General features: G+C 45.5%; 2 protein-coding genes across 2 annotated transcripts; both read left to right on the plus strand.

The window, feature by feature from the left end:
* The first annotated feature begins 238 nt into the window (after nt 1–238).
* On the plus strand, nt 239–9896 carry LOC126518234 (uncharacterized). Its single transcript, XM_050168079.3, has 4 exons — nt 239–358; nt 1627–1697; nt 4904–4990; nt 9521–9896. Exons 1-4 carry the CDS (start codon nt 280–282, stop codon nt 9830–9832), a joined length of 549 nt encoding a protein of 182 aa, XP_050024036.2. The 5' UTR covers nt 239–279; the 3' UTR covers nt 9833–9896.
* A 2663-nt stretch (nt 9897–12559) lies between these two features.
* LOC129387914 (uncharacterized) lies at nt 12560–15976 on the plus strand. Its single transcript, XM_055077679.2, has 2 exons — nt 12560–13107; nt 14957–15976. The coding sequence occupies exons 1-2, from the start codon at nt 12802–12804 to the stop codon at nt 15161–15163; spliced, it is 513 nt and encodes a 170-aa protein (XP_054933654.2). The 5' UTR covers nt 12560–12801; the 3' UTR covers nt 15164–15976.
* The last annotated feature ends 1906 nt before the right edge of the window (nt 15977–17882 follow it).

Genomic DNA, 17882 nt, shown 5'->3' on the forward strand with positions numbered 1-17882 from the left:
GTAATGGAACTTAAGGACACCGCGTGGGCTCCACTGCAAAGAACTAACGTAGAGAATACGCCAATGAATGGTAATGGCAGTGGCCGTCGGACAGCAACGCCTTGTTTAAAGAAGGTCCATGCGAAGTCGTCATCAAACTGGCTTTTCCCAGTTACTTTGTTTATTGCTCCAGCCATCAATTCAATTTAAATTTGACGTCACGTCGTTCCTAAAGGAAAGTAGGAACAACGTGGATAAAAGCACAACTGCGCAGACTGTGAAGCGGGCAAAGTATACGCCATGGAAGTGGGGAGTACGCCTCCCTGCTTGCAGGGTGGGATTGGCATGATGAAATTCTTCTACCTTTTGTTTACCTTTGGTAAGAAAGCAGAGTTCCTTTTCTCATGTTTGTAGGGTATTTCTATGTACATGGCACAAAGTATTCGTAATTAAGTAAGTACGAGTGCAAATTAAGACGGAGAGAAAGCTGAGATCAGAAAGGAGGTTTGGTTCACCGATTCCAGCTATTTTAGCTGCGTACAGTTCTGTGGCTATCCATGTTTCTCTGTGATCCACACTACTCTCTTCCTGTCTCTTAACCTTGCGCCTAACATTTTTCGTTCCATCGCTGTTTGTGCGCTGCTTAACTTGTTCTCGAGCTTTGTTTTTGTCCGATATGTTAACAGCGGTAGAATGCAATGATTGTACACTTTTCAACGAGATGGTTAAGCTCCCAGTCAGTATTTGGTAATGCCTGCCGTATGCGCTCCCACCCATCCTTATTCTGTAAATTTACTTGTCATGGTCGGGGTCCCCTTGTATTCCAGTTGACATTAAGATAAACTAATTGAGTGGGGCAGCCCATGTAATGCGTAGGGTAGATAACCGGTGGACCATTGGCGTTACGGAATAGGTGCCAAGGGAAGAGAAGCGTAGTCGAAGAGGGCAGAAAATTAGTTGAGGCGACGAAATAAGAAAATTTGCAGGCGCAAGTTCGAATCCGCTAGCCCAAGACAGATGTGATTGGAGAACTTTGGGAGAGGCCTTCGTCGTGCAGTGGACATAAAAATAGGCTCACGATAATGATAGTTCTGTGGGCGTCCTGTACAGCCTCAGCGTTGCGTTCATATTAATTGGCGCTCGGCCTTCCTTGGATATACGGTTGCACTAACTTGCCGCGAAATGTGCTGCTGACATACTGTCTGGAATCATGCAGTTGTCGTCACGCCTTCCTCATCATACTGTCAGGCGTCGTTGGTATATAACTGTCATACCCGCATGCTTATGGCCAACTTTGGCAAGCGAATGTCATAGCAACGTTGACCTATACCGGAAGACTCTGTAAGCGCAAACAGCCGAAGCATCGGAAGACTTAGAATGACCACTAAAGTTTTTAAATAAATGTGTCTTCAGTGATACGGTGTACTGCTGCATTGCTCGAATACTAATCACATTAGCGTGTACAGACATCCTGAAATGGCTCCTGCAGGATTTTTATCTCGTTCCTCCCAAGCTTTGCTCCTATTCCCTCGTTCTTTCTTTCTCGTGGCTGCCGATTAACGCTAAAATGCGGGGTAAATATTCGCACAATGCAGAGTCTGAACTGGCTATAAGCGTAATATTTCATTGTGTCATTGCATGTTTCAGTGCCTGTCACCGTTGCTGACCCATTAGTGAACGAGGCCCTGTGTCCCAACAGGACGTGGGACCCTACAATGGTAAAATCTTTTCAATCTATCTAAAAGTTTACAGAAGACATTTAATAATATCGATTACCATACACAGGTTAGCATCGCGATTTTTAAAGTTAGTAGACTAAAGAAAAAACGCTTCACAAACGTCTCAGAAAAACTTTTAGTAAAAATTTGACCGAGCACACTGCCACAGTTATGAGTGACTTTGCAAGGCAGCTCTTGATAGAAATTAACAATTTAAGAAATGAATTCACCTGCGTTACTGTCTAAGTACCAAGAACGTTCTCCTAAGAGGGCGCTAGTCAGTTGCTTCCATTCTGAACAGCGCCGAGCACAGTGCACAGTGTCTGATACCTGCGGTATGGAAGAGCACTCGAGTATATGGGATTTCGGTGCACGCTAACTGACATATCGTTGTGAAGTGTTCCCTTGCCGGTCTATGACCAAGGTATATATAGATATATATATGCCAATAAATCCAATAAATTAAGAATGTAATAGCAAAAAGAAAAGGACAAGAAAATGACGTGAAACTTTAGAAAATATCGCGTCTATATTGTGTTCGGAGCTTATATTTCTTTTTACGTTGCCTTCCCTCAAAAGAGTTAACTGCTGGGCTAGTTGGTGACCTTGCATACTCTCAAACTTCTCAATAGACACTAAAGTAATGTCAGCTTTAAGAGGCAAGGAAAGCTTCCTTTAAATCGCAGTGGTGTGACCACTTTCGAGACAAGCTTTAATGTGATGACAACAAAAAATTAATCAGCCCTTCCACTCTTAGAGGAGGGACGAGCCGCGATGCTGTGGATTGTTTTTCCTTAATCGACGTATCTATGCATATCTAGGTATTATTATTATTATTATTATTATTATTATTATTATTATTATTATTATTATTATTATTGAAAGACACAGACAACTAATACGTCTTTTTACTGCGGAGGGATTCATTCTTATTCTTTTATAAAGTAGTCACGTGTGCAAGTGCCGTTGCATGGGAAAGGGAATTCCACAATGTTTACGACAGCGTATACGTCTGCTCTACCCTTGAGGGAAAGTTGAAGCAGTTGCTTTCTAACTGGGATATGCTATCACGATCAGACAAACACAAATTAGACAAGTACGGGCGGTACGACTGATTGGTTGTCGGCTGAATAAATATGTACAGCGGTAGTTCTTTTATTTTTTTTTGTCTATATGTTTGTGTCTCGGCTAGTTGAGCTAACATACCGTTCCTATAATGCAAGACCAACTAGCCGAGCAGTCGGACCTTTTAAAGCAGTTGCTGATTTTATCTTTGTCAAGTTCTTTTTCTTCGCCTTTGCTTAAACTGTAAGGACGTAGCTCTGCTGTTGACTCACTTTGCCTGCTGTGCAGAATATAAGTATCTTGAATACGTCTTCAAACAAGCAAAACATCGCGCGTGGTTTTATTTGGCCAAGTGCTGACCAGTCAACCCCGCCGGCGTTTCAAACAATTCCTACCCTTAGCCCACATGACATCCCTATACTGCCATTATCAAGACTTAAGTCAGCGTCTTCGTGCCAGTGTAGCCACCTATATTTCCTTGTTCTTTGCATAATTATATTTTTGAGCCCAGCTCTTAATGACCCGGTCCTGCGGCGAGCGTCGGCATCGGCGGCGTAACCGAGCGAACGAGCACAACAGCGAAAGATGAAGGAACGAACGCGGAGCGGCAGATGAAAGACGCGAGCCGCGAACGGCGCACACCAATGAGAACGGCCCCTTCAGTGACGTCTGCGCGGGAAACTGGTTTCATAGGGATTTGCACGACCGCTCGATGTGTACTGGTATCTGGTCTCAGCCGGACTGCTAGTTTTGTACTATCGTCTGCTCGCATCAGCTCTCGCTCTCGCTTGTTTAGACTGTCATGGTTTGAGGTTGTTTTGCAATCTGATTGTATGTGCGAAGCGAATTGTGTAGTACTTTCTGGAAGCCAAGCGGCACCAGCAATTACACTGGAACATTCGACGTATCATGTATAAAAGCCGACGCGGTTGACTCGCAGATCAGATTTTCGACGATTGCTGACTTACATGTGTCTCTCAAATTCTTTACCTCATTATATCGTGAAATAAAAACACGTATAGAGCGGTGATCAAATTTCGAATTAGGGAATGTGATAATCATCGGTGAAGTTTTGCTTGCGTATGGAAAACTGCTAGCGTCCACCAGTGTTAACCAATGTCAACAGCCGATTTCTATCAGTTTCCCTATAGCTTTTTGCGAACCAGTAGTAGTAGTAGTAGTAGTAGTAGTAGTAGTAGTAGTAGTAGTAGTAGTTAGTGATGTTGTAGCTAACTAGTAGTAGTAGTAGCGGTACCTACTGTAAGCAGCTCTTCAGTTTCGACAAGGTGTGGGGATGCGCGACTCTCGCGCGTCCCCTGATGTTTTTCCCGCATAGCGCATCCCCTGATATGCTGTTTTCCCGCACGGCTCGCGTGGCCTGGCGCCCGCGGCGTGGTACAAGCGCGGTGCGAGAGATGGCGCGACTGTCGCGGCGGGGTTACTCGGGCGCCGAAAGGGAAGGCGCTTGGCCTCTTGGGTTGGAGACAGCAAGCAGCACGGACGTGCCGTGCCGCGGGTGGAGCGACCCTTTTTCCCGGCGGGTCGGGCGGACGGCGTGGACGTCCCACGCGCGCGCGGCGACCCATGCTTCTGCGAGACCGCCTCGCGTGGCGGCCTTCGAGCGCGCCTCCGTTGGCGTGACCGAACACGCGAACGACCAGGCGTTGGGATCCAGCATGGGGCGAACATATTCGCTCGCTCGCGGTGAGTCGGACTTCTAGATTTGTCGCGCGCCCATCGGCATGTTTTGGGGATAGCAACTCGGCTGGCTAGCAGGCATTGATCTATGAAAGGTGCAATAAATGCCCTTGTGATTGTTTGCACTACTGTGTTGTCGTTCCTTTGTCCCAAGAGTACGGAGGAGAACTACGTATCTCCCACAAAGGAGACGGTCTTCGTCAGGCCGACAAGACCCCTTGCCGAAAGAGTGGCTCCTGAGGGTTTCCTTGTTCGATCACTGCCAATCACTTAAAATCTGCATCTTCCTGTAGACGTCTCTGTTGTTTAGATTTCGCAGTGCGCTGTTATTCGTGTAGAAAGTGTCATACCAATCAGTATGATTTTTCTGGGAATTAATCTGTGATACCTTATGCACAGAAGTAAGGCGCCATTTTCGAGTACAGATAAATTTATATCTGCAGGACAGCAGCTGGAACCGCTGTGTTTACTTCTGCCGGAATGGAAATGGATGGGTCATGGGCTTTTTCTTTAATGGAACGCAATGCTGGGTAAGTGAGCAATACTGTAAGTTCGCTTTGCATGAGTGCATCTTTGGGATGCGCTTAGGTGCTACAGTATAACCCCGCACCAATGCGGCTTGAAATTTGACGCGCTGAGCTGCAATGATAGTGCGAGCAAATCTCGATTCCCGCAGTAGCTGCCTTTGTTCGCGTTTTATGCTTATGTGAAGATTATTTTGTACATTTCTTATGTGTCCCTGTAAAAGGCTTCATTTAAGCTTTGGTGTCGGGAGTGAGTTTCGGTGTCATTATTCGCTACAATTATATTAGTAGAATATTCATGTTGTGTAAAAATGTCTCCGATAAATCGTGTGTAATATCTGTAGCTTCTATGAACCTACGCACTGTCGTGACCGATCCAAATGGCGCGTAAGGTTGGACAGGGGGTCTGGACTCACGAGAGGCCCAGTGTGCGTGTTTTTTGTTTCTATAATAAGTATTTGTCTGTCTTTTTTGTTTTAATGATGACTTAATACTTTAATGACTTTAATACTTCCTTTCCCAGCTTCCGCAATTAAAATGTCCACCCTCACGTGAAGAGTAAAATACTTGATTAGTTCAAGTTAGTAATTCCCTACCTTAACATTGTGTCATCCAAATAATGCAAGCCTATTCAAGTAACCCACCTGTGTAGCGAAAAGATAGCGCTGTAGGTCACAGGTGATTTAAAAAAATAATATTACTTTTCGGCACACGTGCGAAGAGGGAACTAAAACTAACGCTAATTTGTTTTTTCCTGAACAGGAATCGTAGTTAAGAGAGAGAGAGAGCGAGAGAGCTCTCTAATGACTCCTGGAGAGATTAGCTTGGTGGCGCGCCCAGCATGCTGCTCCATATACATATGATTAAATGAAATGATATGCTTAGCACACGTCACACATAACACCTAAACCACCACGGCGTACATACATACATACATACATACATACATACATACAGTAGACAGACAGACAGACAGACAGACAGACAGACAGAGACAGACAGACAGACAGACAGACAGACAGACAGACAGACAGACAGACAGACAGACAGACAGACAGACAGACAGACAGACAGTACCTCCTTGACACCGCTGTGTTGAAGGAAGGTTTGAAGTGGCCCTCGTTGATAGAGGCGCTCACGCAGTGTTAGTCCATGAGCCAACTACATGCCGTACCTCAAGGCATGGCAGCCTCTGGTGAACATTCAGCACAAACATTGGGGTTGCTCTTTTTAATGTGAACATGCTACAAGCGCTGACTAAGTGTGCTTTATGTTTCTGTACGTTTCATCGCAGCGTACAGTGGTGATCTGATCTGTTTAATTTTTAACAGGAAGTATGTAGTATTTTCTACATCAGGCAAAAGCGCTGTAAACATGCTCGATCGCGCCTGCTAAGGCCACATGGCATGAGAATCTCGCACATCGGATGGAAAGTTCAAATATCTCTTGTTATTGCTTTGTGTCGGTCTAGAGAGCTCGCTGAGAGAGGCATGTAAATCAAAAGAGCTGCTCGCCGCTCCTAGAGAACGGTATCTTCAGTTGGTCTGTAAAGTTATGTACCGAACCAGCAGCGCAGTCTTTAAGTGCCTTGACTACTACTCAGCAGTGAGAGGGCAGTAGCTGCAGAGCTGTGCTGTGCTGCATACCACATACCTTGATGTGCAAATAACCAATGTCTTAGGTAAGCGGATGCTAAAGAAATTGACCTGATCCTGCCTGAGTACCAAAACCCCTCTGATGCCTGTACTTACTGCTTTGAAGTTCTCAGCCCATGCGAGCCCTAAAGTATTCTATGCTAAAACAAATTTCATACTGCTTTGATCAACGTTGTCACATGTACACTGACGGCTCTGTAACAACTGATTCATCTGCTACAGCTGCGTGGATTCTATAAAAAGGTGTAATTATTTCTGCGAAGCCTAGTCACAAGAGATCTACCAGTGCCACACAGTTGGCTGTACTACGTGTAGCTGTCACATATAACACAGCCATTGACCACTTGGGCCATCTTTACCACAGTGTTTCCTACAATAATTACTCGAGCGAACACTGGCACTGTGGCCGTTCAGCCACCGTGTGCATGATGGCTAGTACATAGATTTGTTTGAACTTCGTGCTTGTGGCTTCAGACGTTTCCCGACGCGGTGGCTAAGCGGCAGTGGTGTTTCGCAACTAAGCATGTGGTAGCGAGATCAAATTCCGGCCGCACTTCGATGGGGGTGAAATTCAAAAACGGTCACGTCCAGTGCATTGCGCGCGTTAAAGATCCCCAGGTGGCCAAAATTAATCCGGAGTTCCCCACTACGGCGTGCCTCATAATCAAATCGTGGTTTTGGCACGTGAAACCCGAGAATTCAATTCAATGCTTCAGATGTTCTTGCAGTTTTGTTTGTTACGCTTTGGCTGCCTTCATTCGTCGTAATGTCGAAGCAATTTATATTAAACGCAGAAGGCAATAAGGCTCTGAGGACACGCATGATCGCGACAAACCGCAGTGGTTGCACTTGTCGATGTAGTTAAATCCAAAAGTGTTGGCTTGCCCCCGAGAAATTCTTAAGGTTCTTATATGCCGCTTATGCATTCGTATGCAGACATATGTATTCATTACGTAAATGTTTCAATATCTGGCTTCTGGGCTAGATATATATTGTGTTGGAACCGTGCCGTCTAATAATCCTACAAATGTCTCGCTTTAGCGCAACTCAGTTTGAGTATGAAGGGACAGGGACAGGTGACATGATAAGCGCTCATCCTGTCGCTTGTCCCTGTCCCTTCATACTCAAACTGAGTTATGCTAAAGCGAGACAAGAATATGATGCACCAACTCGCCCATTCAGCAATACCTGTTAAATCTTATTACTGTTCGTTTGATTACTATAACGTAGCACTTTGTTGAAAATGATCAGTTTGCGAAAAGTCACAATGCCATTTGAACTCATAAGGACGAAGTTTAAGAAACTCTATGTGGTAACCATCATTCCCATGCTGACTAAACCGCCATTTTTGCAGCTCCTGGATACACAGTGCAACAGTTCCCTGGAATAATTGTATGAAACTCTATGATGTTTACAGACTCACGTCTTATGTTTAAAGTTGCCACGCGCAGAATACCTAAACATTTTGCTAGGCGCACATTCTACATTATCGTAGCACCTTGTGTGAATTTTTGTCTGCTCGCTGCATTGTTTTCTTTTGAACTTCGGTTGCCGTCCACATCGTTCTTGCGATGGCGAACGCTCGAAGAAAACTGTCGTTAGTACTCAGGGTGGGAGCGTTGTCGTGGGCTTTTGCCCCACGACAGCGCTCCTACCTGCACAGCAGTGGGCATGCAGCACTAATTAACAAAAACGGAATGGCAATGTTATATTATGTCTGACTTGCTGTGCTCCTCGTGTATTATCCCCTACAGCTGGTTATCTCCAAGACTGAAACAAGAGCTTAAAGGAGAGCATTTTCAATATGTAGAGGACGCTAACAAAACGACTGAAGCTTCTGTTTGAAAGAGTTTGAGAACAATCTCGAACAATGAATAAAGCGATGATTTAGAATGTTTTAACACCCACACACACACGCGCTATGTGTTACCGTTTTCAACAGTTACTGTACTCCGACGAAAGCTGGTGGTACAACAGCCGAAAACTTTAGGTAAACACATCTTGCAAGAAGTTCGTCGTCTCGTTCATGCATATATATATATATATATATAAAACGAATGAGAATAAAGCTAGCTTCTTACGATTTGACTAAGAATAAGCGGGCCCCTTGGTTTCCTTTCTTCTGGTTCATTACATAGCGAGGGTGTCGAATCCGGCAGCTTTGATGCCTTTAGGTAGCATGTGTGGGTTATATACCGGTTGCCTTCACCCAAAAAGTTAACGTACTACGTGACGCCTGCGGTAGATAAGATGTTCGTCATCCATTGCCATCGCCGTGAGTGGTGGCGCTGGCTAACGCTCCCAGAGTTATTTCTAGAAGACAAACATAAATACCCCAGAATGTGGATAGAAAAACTGCGCTGGGTAACTGGATTGGTAAGAGCATCGCACGCGTAATGCAAAGACGTGGATTTGTATCCCACCTGCGGCCCGCTGTTTTCTCGTCCACTTTCATTTTCAGTTGTTTATCATTTCTTTAATTCAATGAACAACTACAAATAATTTGCCCTATGCTCTGCTTGGTGTCATTGTTTTTTGGCTTTTGCGATTTGTCTCTACATGTATTAACGTGCCGCGATAGTTTGTATTCGTCATTCGCTATGTCTAAATTCAACCAAAGTCCTTGCATACTTTGAAGTACCATGGTTCAACGCAATATAGGCTATCCACTTCGCAGGTGATGTGTTTTTCTCTACCTTCATATTGTTTTGCGAGATTGTATGTGCTTACTTCGTTCTATGCCCTCCTTACTCAATGCCCCATGTAGGGGCCTTGTAAGGTATTTTAAAAATATTATTTCTCTTCTGCTGTAAAGGCAAGCCAGCAAGCACAAATCATGTTAACGCCTAACAGGATAATTCTTGTTTTCCTTTCGTTTTAGTACAGCGATGACATAGATGGAACGTGCTTTGACGGTTACTGCTACAAAACACCGCCCACTGGCGTGGATATCCGTCCCCCTAAGGTTTCAAAGGAAGTCACTACAACAGAGAATGTACCGGAGAACACGCTCAACACTCAACCCACGACAACCACCGAAGGACCGACTGCTACCCAAAAGAAGAAGAAAAAGAAAAAGAAAGAGAAGAAGCAGAAGGAGGAGGACGAGAAAACGAATGATGAGAAGAAGAAAAAAAAGAGGAAGAAGAAAAAAGAAAACAACGAGGAAAAAATCGTACCGCAAGACTGGTAGGGACTGACCCTTTGAAGTTATTTTTGCGGCGCAATTAATAAAGCCTATTAGGATAAAAAACGTACTATTCTTCGCTGCTGCAGTGTCCTCGCTCGGATTATGCTGATATCCAAGACTCGCAGCGTCAGACCAAAACGCATATTGAGGGGTGCGGAAAGCTTCTCGGCTTTGCAGTGAAGTCGTGAGGACACATTACCATGGTTCATTGTATCTGCATTTCCGCATAAGAGTAGAGTTGGAAGAACTTAAATCTTTAATCACTGTAACCTAAATGCAGGAATATCACAGAGACGAGCAATAGACACATTCTTTTCGACAGAAGAGGTCTTGAAGTAGAATCCTGATGGGCGAATTACAATGAGGAGGCTTTTAATATAAGATAGATGTGTGAAGCGCTATAGAATGCACAAGCTTAAGGTCCTGGACACCTATGCGCTGAATTCTAATCCTGGTGATGGCATCGTTGAAACATTTATTGAGGACGTAGAAGGAGCAAAAAAAAAAAGAAAGATAAGGTAAACACTAGTCATGCAGAACTAATTCTAAAGTTCAACCAGAACCTAAAATGTTTGTAATTAGTAAATTATGCATTTTCATTTCTCGTAGAAGTAGTGTCCGCCTCCTTGAGCGATTCAGCTGAAGGATTACATATACGTTAATGCGCCATAGGCGATTCTTCAAAATTATGTTTATTCTGAAAAAAATTCAGCGTCCAGGATGACCAGCGAAGCTGTGTATGTGGGCCCCATAATGGCGAACTGCACTTCCACCGCGGGTTGGCCCGGCGTTGCACTGTCTTCGGGTTCGGCCTACGTAGGGGGAGTTTTGTGTCTACAGAAAGGCACGATTCTGCGGGAACTAGCCCTCAACAGCTTCGCTGTAAAATTGGTTACGTCATTGTGTTTCCCAATTAATTATTTAATGAATTAATGACGACGACGAACACGAGAGCAGTGGCGCGACCGCGTTCGCGCGGTAACACTGAGGGGCGCCAACGAGCCAGCTGTGGAACAAGACAAAGATGCTGGAGCCAGTCCTGATGATGATAGTTTTGTGTCCACAGATGGACACGATCCTGGGGCAACTAGCTCATAACAGTTTCCCGGTGAAAGGAAGAACACCATGTAGAATACTCTTTCTTTTTCGTCAGCTTGATGCCCGACTTCGTCGTGCTCCCCTTCCTTCTACGACGAAGGCCGCCATGTCCAGTGACATCATATCACTGTAGCCTATATACATGGCGCTAAATAGCAGGGGTGCAAACAAGGAAACGTGTAAAACAAAACGGACAGCATCAACGCCATTTTCGTTCTGCTTGTAGCCGTGTTTGCACACATGCCATTCGAAAAGTATACTGTGAATATTGAATACTATGAATTATAACCTACTCAACTTTCAGTCGGCCTACAGTACGTAGTTGGCTCCACGTGTCACTGGCTACGATTGACGTGGCTTCAGGCAGCGCACGCTATCATACGTTCTATTTCACTGCTGATACCTCGCACCCCGTAGCGATTACAATCATTAACATACACGAACGCAAGAACATGTCAAAGCACCTAATTTTAATATTTACAATGACACAATATAAATAGGGACGTTAGTCACATGTTACTTTTTGTGCGCGCCTTATTCGAAATGCAGAGACTGTGGAGTAGAAGCTCCACAAACGCTTGTTGCGTCCGTATTGTGTCTTTATGTCCTATGTATGTCATGCCATTGCACATGTTCTGAACACAATACTGACCCTTTCAGGACTCTTTTCCCCGTGACAGCTCGCGTCTTTAAACGATTGAAGCGCTCACTGACGTTCTCAAACGCACGAACGCGCCAGGAAGTTTCTATGAAGAACCAGCGCTGGTCGGTACGCACTACAGCAGTTGAGTTTGCGACTCAAACGTGCTGACGCCGTGCCGCAAGGAGGCCACACAAATTTTGAAGGATAACGTACGCGTACCTGCATTAACGTTTCCTTTAGCCCAATGTGTCCAGGCAAACTATGCCCATGGCCATGCGCGTTGCGAAGAGTGCATGCGCTCGCGACTTCTAGCATGCAGGCGCCCAGTGTGGTGAGAAGCTAGATCCAGGTGCCTCTAAAACAGCTGTCAATTTGCGAGCGCGAAGTGAATGGGATATTGGAAACAGTTACCTCTGCTTGCGAGAATGTGCACTACGGCGCGGCTGTTGGTAAGCGATGTTTCAGTGCTGGTTGCTAATAAATATTTATTAACCCATAAACGCACCCTTGGCCCTACAGTTTCTTATATTTAACAACTCCATGCTCTTGGCCGTCGGCCCTGAAAACCTAGTGGTTTAAGAATTCTTAAAGTGTCAATTTCAGTTTCAAGCCACAGGGCAGCATGTGGTTTAGCGGTGTTTCACGACAAGCCACCCTGAAACCATTGTGAGAAAACTCTTCATCAGCGGCAAAGTCTGTACCGACCGAGTGAGGTACGGCCAAACGGAACGTCCGGCTGGCAGTCTGCTAGGGCCTTAGAAACGAACAAGGACCACTGTGACCGCACTCATCGTCTCAGCGAGATGGAATCGCATTGGGACGTGCTGATTGAGTAAACTGTTATCTTTCAACTTGGCTCGAGTTTTCTAATTGAAAAAAGGTTCAGAAAGATGGAGACGCACCATAAAAGCGACCACCAAAGAAGCACCATAAAAGCCACCAACTGCGCCTTTCCAGTCGTCTTGTCAACCGCGTTTTACTTCCAAAGCTCTTTGTGATTTCTTTTGTTGTTCCTGTAGCACTCACCAGCTTATCAGCTTCTGCGGCCGTCCAGATTGGTTCAGAAATGAAGTGACCGCCAATTTTATTCATTTTGACCACCGGCTTCTTCGCCAGTTTCAGTAGTGGGTATGTGAGAATATCTCGGATGGGACCAAGCAAGAATCAGCATGCCTGCTGCTAGACTGGCAGCCGCCAACCGACCGAGGTCCACCGAGACCTGACCGACCCAATGACAGCGATACACGGCAGACTGCCGCTGCCACCGGCTGCAGCGCTGGCCTTGCACCAGCAGCGACTGCCGCCGCCGCCACAGCTGCCGCCGCCACCCCTACACAAGGCCCGTAGGAAGAAGAAGAAGCCCAAGGCCGCCAAATCTGAAGTTGCACCGAAACCGACGTCGTCCGAGCCACCGGCGCCTCCTTCTCCACCGTGGCCCATCTTGGACCACCGCCGAAGACCGGGTCCCAACCCGGTGGTGATATTCTCAGTCGCTTTCGTGGTCATCGTCGCGCTGGCTGTGGCGTCCTTCTTCCAGGTGCACTCTTACTTAGATAACCCAGTTTAACTTAGCCATGTTTGATGTCCTACGATTTCATCTATAATCAGCTCAAAAGGTTTCAGGTGGTCCTGAATGTTTACTTTGAGATCCTCGCTGCCTGATGTTCACGCGTGCAAAGCGGTAGCCTAGTGCCCTTCCAATAGGTTGGGCTGGCTGTAGGTTGTAGAAGTTGCACTGCCAAAGTTCTGGGATCTGAGTTTCAAGTATATGGTAGACAAAGTGCAAAGCTTAAACGAATAAAATATCAAAACTAAGTCTTGAAGAAGTGAGAAAGCAAGTGCAGGGGTCTGCAGTTCATTACAAATACTATGTCCTTTACACATGTTGGCATTACAAGAATTACAAATAGAGCTGATATGTGCAACGCAGTACAAGTGCGGGAAACGTCAACCGTTGCCTCATTACATACAGCGAGGGAATCGGCGTCAGTAATGGAGGCGAATCCTTGATCAACAGTTTCGTCGATGGGAGTTTTAGGGTGCTGGAAATGACGAGACCTTCAGAACATGACGGGATATTTTTTGGCCAACACAGTGCACCTTAGATTCGACTTAAAGCCGGGGTATTCTGTGTTCTGACATCACAAGCCTCACAAACGTCTAAAAATTCAGAGTATTCCCTACAAAAAAAAAAAAAAAGATCTCTTGTTGATATAGCAAGTCAGTATACGATGTTGGACATTTCGTTTTCTGCACTGAACCGTGTTTTATAATCCCCAATATGTGTTCTACATACAACCTGAAGCTCCAAATAGATAATTTATTTAGTCAGTGGCACAGCTTCTCTTTTGTATGCTTTTTTCTTGCGCTAGTGCCTTTCCATCAAACTTTTGATTACGAAAAAGGCCCGTTTCAGTTGTAAGGGAACAATTTTATTCGTGAATCACGCGGTGTTGCGCGAATGTGATAGCTAAGAAGGTGGCCTCAGCATAATGATACTCGAGATCATGGTGGACACTACAGGAAGTAAAGCATTTTAGTTTAACCTGAAAGCGACGAGATTGTGTGGGGCACACCCACCATTTTTAGCCCATTTAGTGGACTGTGCATAAAATTTTATTATAAGCAAAAAAAAAAAAAACCATAAGCACGAGAACAAGCAGCAGATTTAGCGCTTGGGCCCTGTTTTTTTCTCAGCAGTGCGAATCACTTGTTCAGGATCGAGATCCCCGCAGAACTCGCCATGACCATAGGACACCAAACGCAAGTGTCAGGCCTAGGTCGTCCAATACGAGCAGGAGCCAGCGCCCGAAGAGAGCGACTCCCGACTTGGAGATTGCAAAGCACAAAGTGGCAACACTACAGCAGCGAAGAGTGTCTCAGACGAGTAGCGAACAGTGACAAGAGTTATGTCTTACCTCGTGCATTCGAAAGACATGGGCAAAAACTTTGCTTTGTAAGCAGTGCACTTGATACGACCCTAGCAACTTTATGAAGCAGCTTTATCTCATCATTAACCTGAACTGAAATTGTTAAAATTTTCCTTAAACGGTTTCGACCTATTTGTCATAGTATTACGTCCATTTAACTGTACGGTAGCGTTGGTGGGGACACCTTGTGATCCTGCGGTTTATCCCCGACTATCTCGACCGCACTTCTAATAAAAAGAAGTCGGAAATAGCCTAATAAAAATTGCGCGGCCGCCGCCACAGTGACTGCAGATAGCGCAGTCGCATATTTCTCTAGGAATTTTTTAAACGCTACACTTGAATACAGCCTCACGGATAATAACTCTGGCTACCCCTTGCTGGCGCAGTAATACAGTAGCGGTGGCGTATGTATGCCAGGCTAAAACTGTGTCTCCTGCATTATCAACGCGGTGATAGGTCCGTGAGCGCGTGGAGTCGAGTCCTGAAGCGCGCCGGGCCAGGCGGGTCGCGGCCATGGCTGCGACGCAGTCCACCAGCCAAGAGGACGAGCCGGCCACGACGTTCCGGCTGACGGACAACACCGAGGAAGAGACGCTGCGCACCGCTGTCTTCCTGCCGAAGGCGCACACGCGCACGCGCACGCCAAACAAGAAAGGCCGTTGAACTTGTGGTGGGATGTGTATAGTTTCCGTACATGCCAACGCCTGCCGCCACTTTTCATTAAATAAGCGTTGCTGTGAGCCGCACTTAAAAGCCACCTGGCGAAGGTTTTCAAGCAGCATACACGTATGCTGCCCAATACATGAATGTCATTGAACTGCGCCTGACGCACTAAAACGGAAATTGAGCAAAATGTGCCGTAATTGCACGTTAACGCAGTGGGCAGTCTGCTTCAGATTGTAGGTTAGTATACCCAACTGCAGTTCGTGCATCCGTCACATTGAATTTATCAGTTTTGTTTAGAAATTTGAAGGTCAGTTTTAATACTGATATTTGTTTAGCCTCATCCACCTGAGTCTTGGCCGATCTCCCATGGTGGACACGAACCAGGAGTTGGGAGGACTGGTGTTCTGGCGCGGCTGTCGCATTCTAGAGGCTGAATGGTAAAACGCTTCGTTACTGAGATTTTAACTCAATTCACTTCAATATCGGTGCAAGTTACCCAACGTGGTGAAAGTGAACCCGGAGCCCTCCAGTACTATGTCTAATTAGCTATATATTGCTCATTGGCTACTATGGCTGTTGCTTTGGGACGTTTAATGCTAAAAACCAACCGATGTACACGTCTCAGTCACTTGCGATACGCGAATAATATTACTGTCGACTTCCATTAATTTGACCATGACGGGACCGACAAAAGTGATCGAATTACCAGTCGGGTCGAATTAAACAAGATGCAGAAAGAACGCCAGAACACACTGCTGATTCATTTGGCGGTATTTGTCCGATTCTATCGCGTTCCCAAATCACACTGCCCCCCCCCCCCCCCCTTTCAATGTGTTCAAAGTAGAAAATTAACGAAGGAATGACATTAAAGGTTCTAAATGAAATAGAAATCTAAACGCGCATCCGATTTTCTAGAAGAAAAATGTGTTCCGCAGTGGCGGTCGGTTTTCTAAAGTGAGCTTCGCCACATAACTTTAAAGTCAGCTCTGCTTTATTACATATAACTTATGCGGTAAAGCATACGACCGCGGCGGAGGCGCTTTCCGTTTCGTGTCCGATTGCACCGCTGGCAATTTTCGGCCCAATTTTCTTTTAAGAAAAAGGAGGCGCGGGTTAGAATCATGTAAATAGCGCCATAATACATGTTTAGCTACGATTATTGCTTGAAATTTATCCTAGGGAGGGCCGAAAAAAGGTGTCTTCGACGAGAGATGACATGTGTTCAACGCATTCACTGTCCCCTAAGCTCCGCCGAGACAGACGCTGCCACTAATGGAATCGCCATCGGGGTCCCCTTAGGAGTCAGGCGCGTGCTTGCTGACTGGTCATGTTCGAATTATACGGTGGAAGCCAATTATATGATATAAATAATAAAGGTTTGAGCCCATCGAAATCCATGGGCGCGAGCCGGGACCTTCCATCGGGATCGAATTAACCACGAAAATCGAATTACCCTGAAGCAGATCAACGGAAATTCACTGTGTTTATAAACTCCAGGCCTTTCTGCAAGACAAGACCATCTGCGAGTCTCTTATACTTGACTCAAAGTGCGAATAAACGAGGACACAAGAAGGAAAACCCGACAAGACGAGTGCTAAGGAAATGGCACTAGTCCTGTCTGATTTTCCCTCTTGTTCCCTCGTTCCCTCGTTTATTTGCGCTTTAAGTCAAGTACGAATTCTTACACCCTCGCCCAAATTTCAATTCTTGTACACTCTTGTATAATGCGCATTCGTGCCCCCACCCAGATGGAGTTTTTTTTTTTTCTCAAGTAACCGTCTACTCGTCAAGTGCCTAAGTCCCAAGTACGGCTCTCGTTGCTGCCTCGAAGTCATTTAAGATATAAGCCGCAGCAGTAATCATTTACACTGCAGGAGTTAATCTCATTAGCCTATAATGCATATGTTATGCTGGAAAGAATGTTGTACGCAGGAAAGGCGGTGTTTAAAGTAAAAGCTTTGAGCAACAATGGCATTATTATATAGTGGCCGACTTCTTCTCCCTCGTAATTTTACTTAACCAAAAAAGGCAGAATGGGAAACATGCACGTGAAATATGCACCAACCGCACGTGCAATCACTGAAATTTAGATGAGCATGAACGTTGCGTAGCTTACAAGTTTCTGGCATTCTGCTATAGGCTTCAGATTCACGTAGTTATATAAACGTCGCACCGAAACATGCAACAGGAGGATTAGGCTTCTCTGCCTCAACAATGCACACTAATAAATTTGTCGCTACAAGCACTTACTTTTCAATGATGCAAATGTACGAGACGTGTACCGCACGTATGCCTCCCTGTATAGACGCTAAGTTTAGAGAATTAATTCTGCAAGCAAAAGAAACCGTAAGCTAGATTGGCGGAGCCTCACTGCCTGTTGATCGAAATCCAAAATACAGACGCACAACCAAACGATTATAATGACTCATTGTCTCATTGTCTCATTGTCTCAGTGTAATGACTCAGTGTTTCATCTCTCAAGCTACATTCCCAATTATGCAGTCTTTCCCTCCGTCGCCGTATTTCTAGCCTGTGCCTATTTCACAAATTTTATTATTCCCAGCTCAGACAGCAGCCATACATCTGCGCACCGCCATCACGCACGTCTCGCCGAATTGGTCATCCGCTGAAAGTCTCACGCCGACGTGCCCGTACGACTACATTTTCCCAGTCATTTTTCCTCCGAACAGCAAGCGACTGGAACGACCTTCCCCAT

The sequence above is a fragment of the Dermacentor andersoni genome, chromosome 3 (genome assembly GCF_023375885.2).
Source record: "Dermacentor andersoni chromosome 3, qqDerAnde1_hic_scaffold, whole genome shotgun sequence".
NCBI lineage: Eukaryota > Metazoa > Arthropoda > Arachnida > Ixodida > Ixodidae > Dermacentor > Dermacentor andersoni.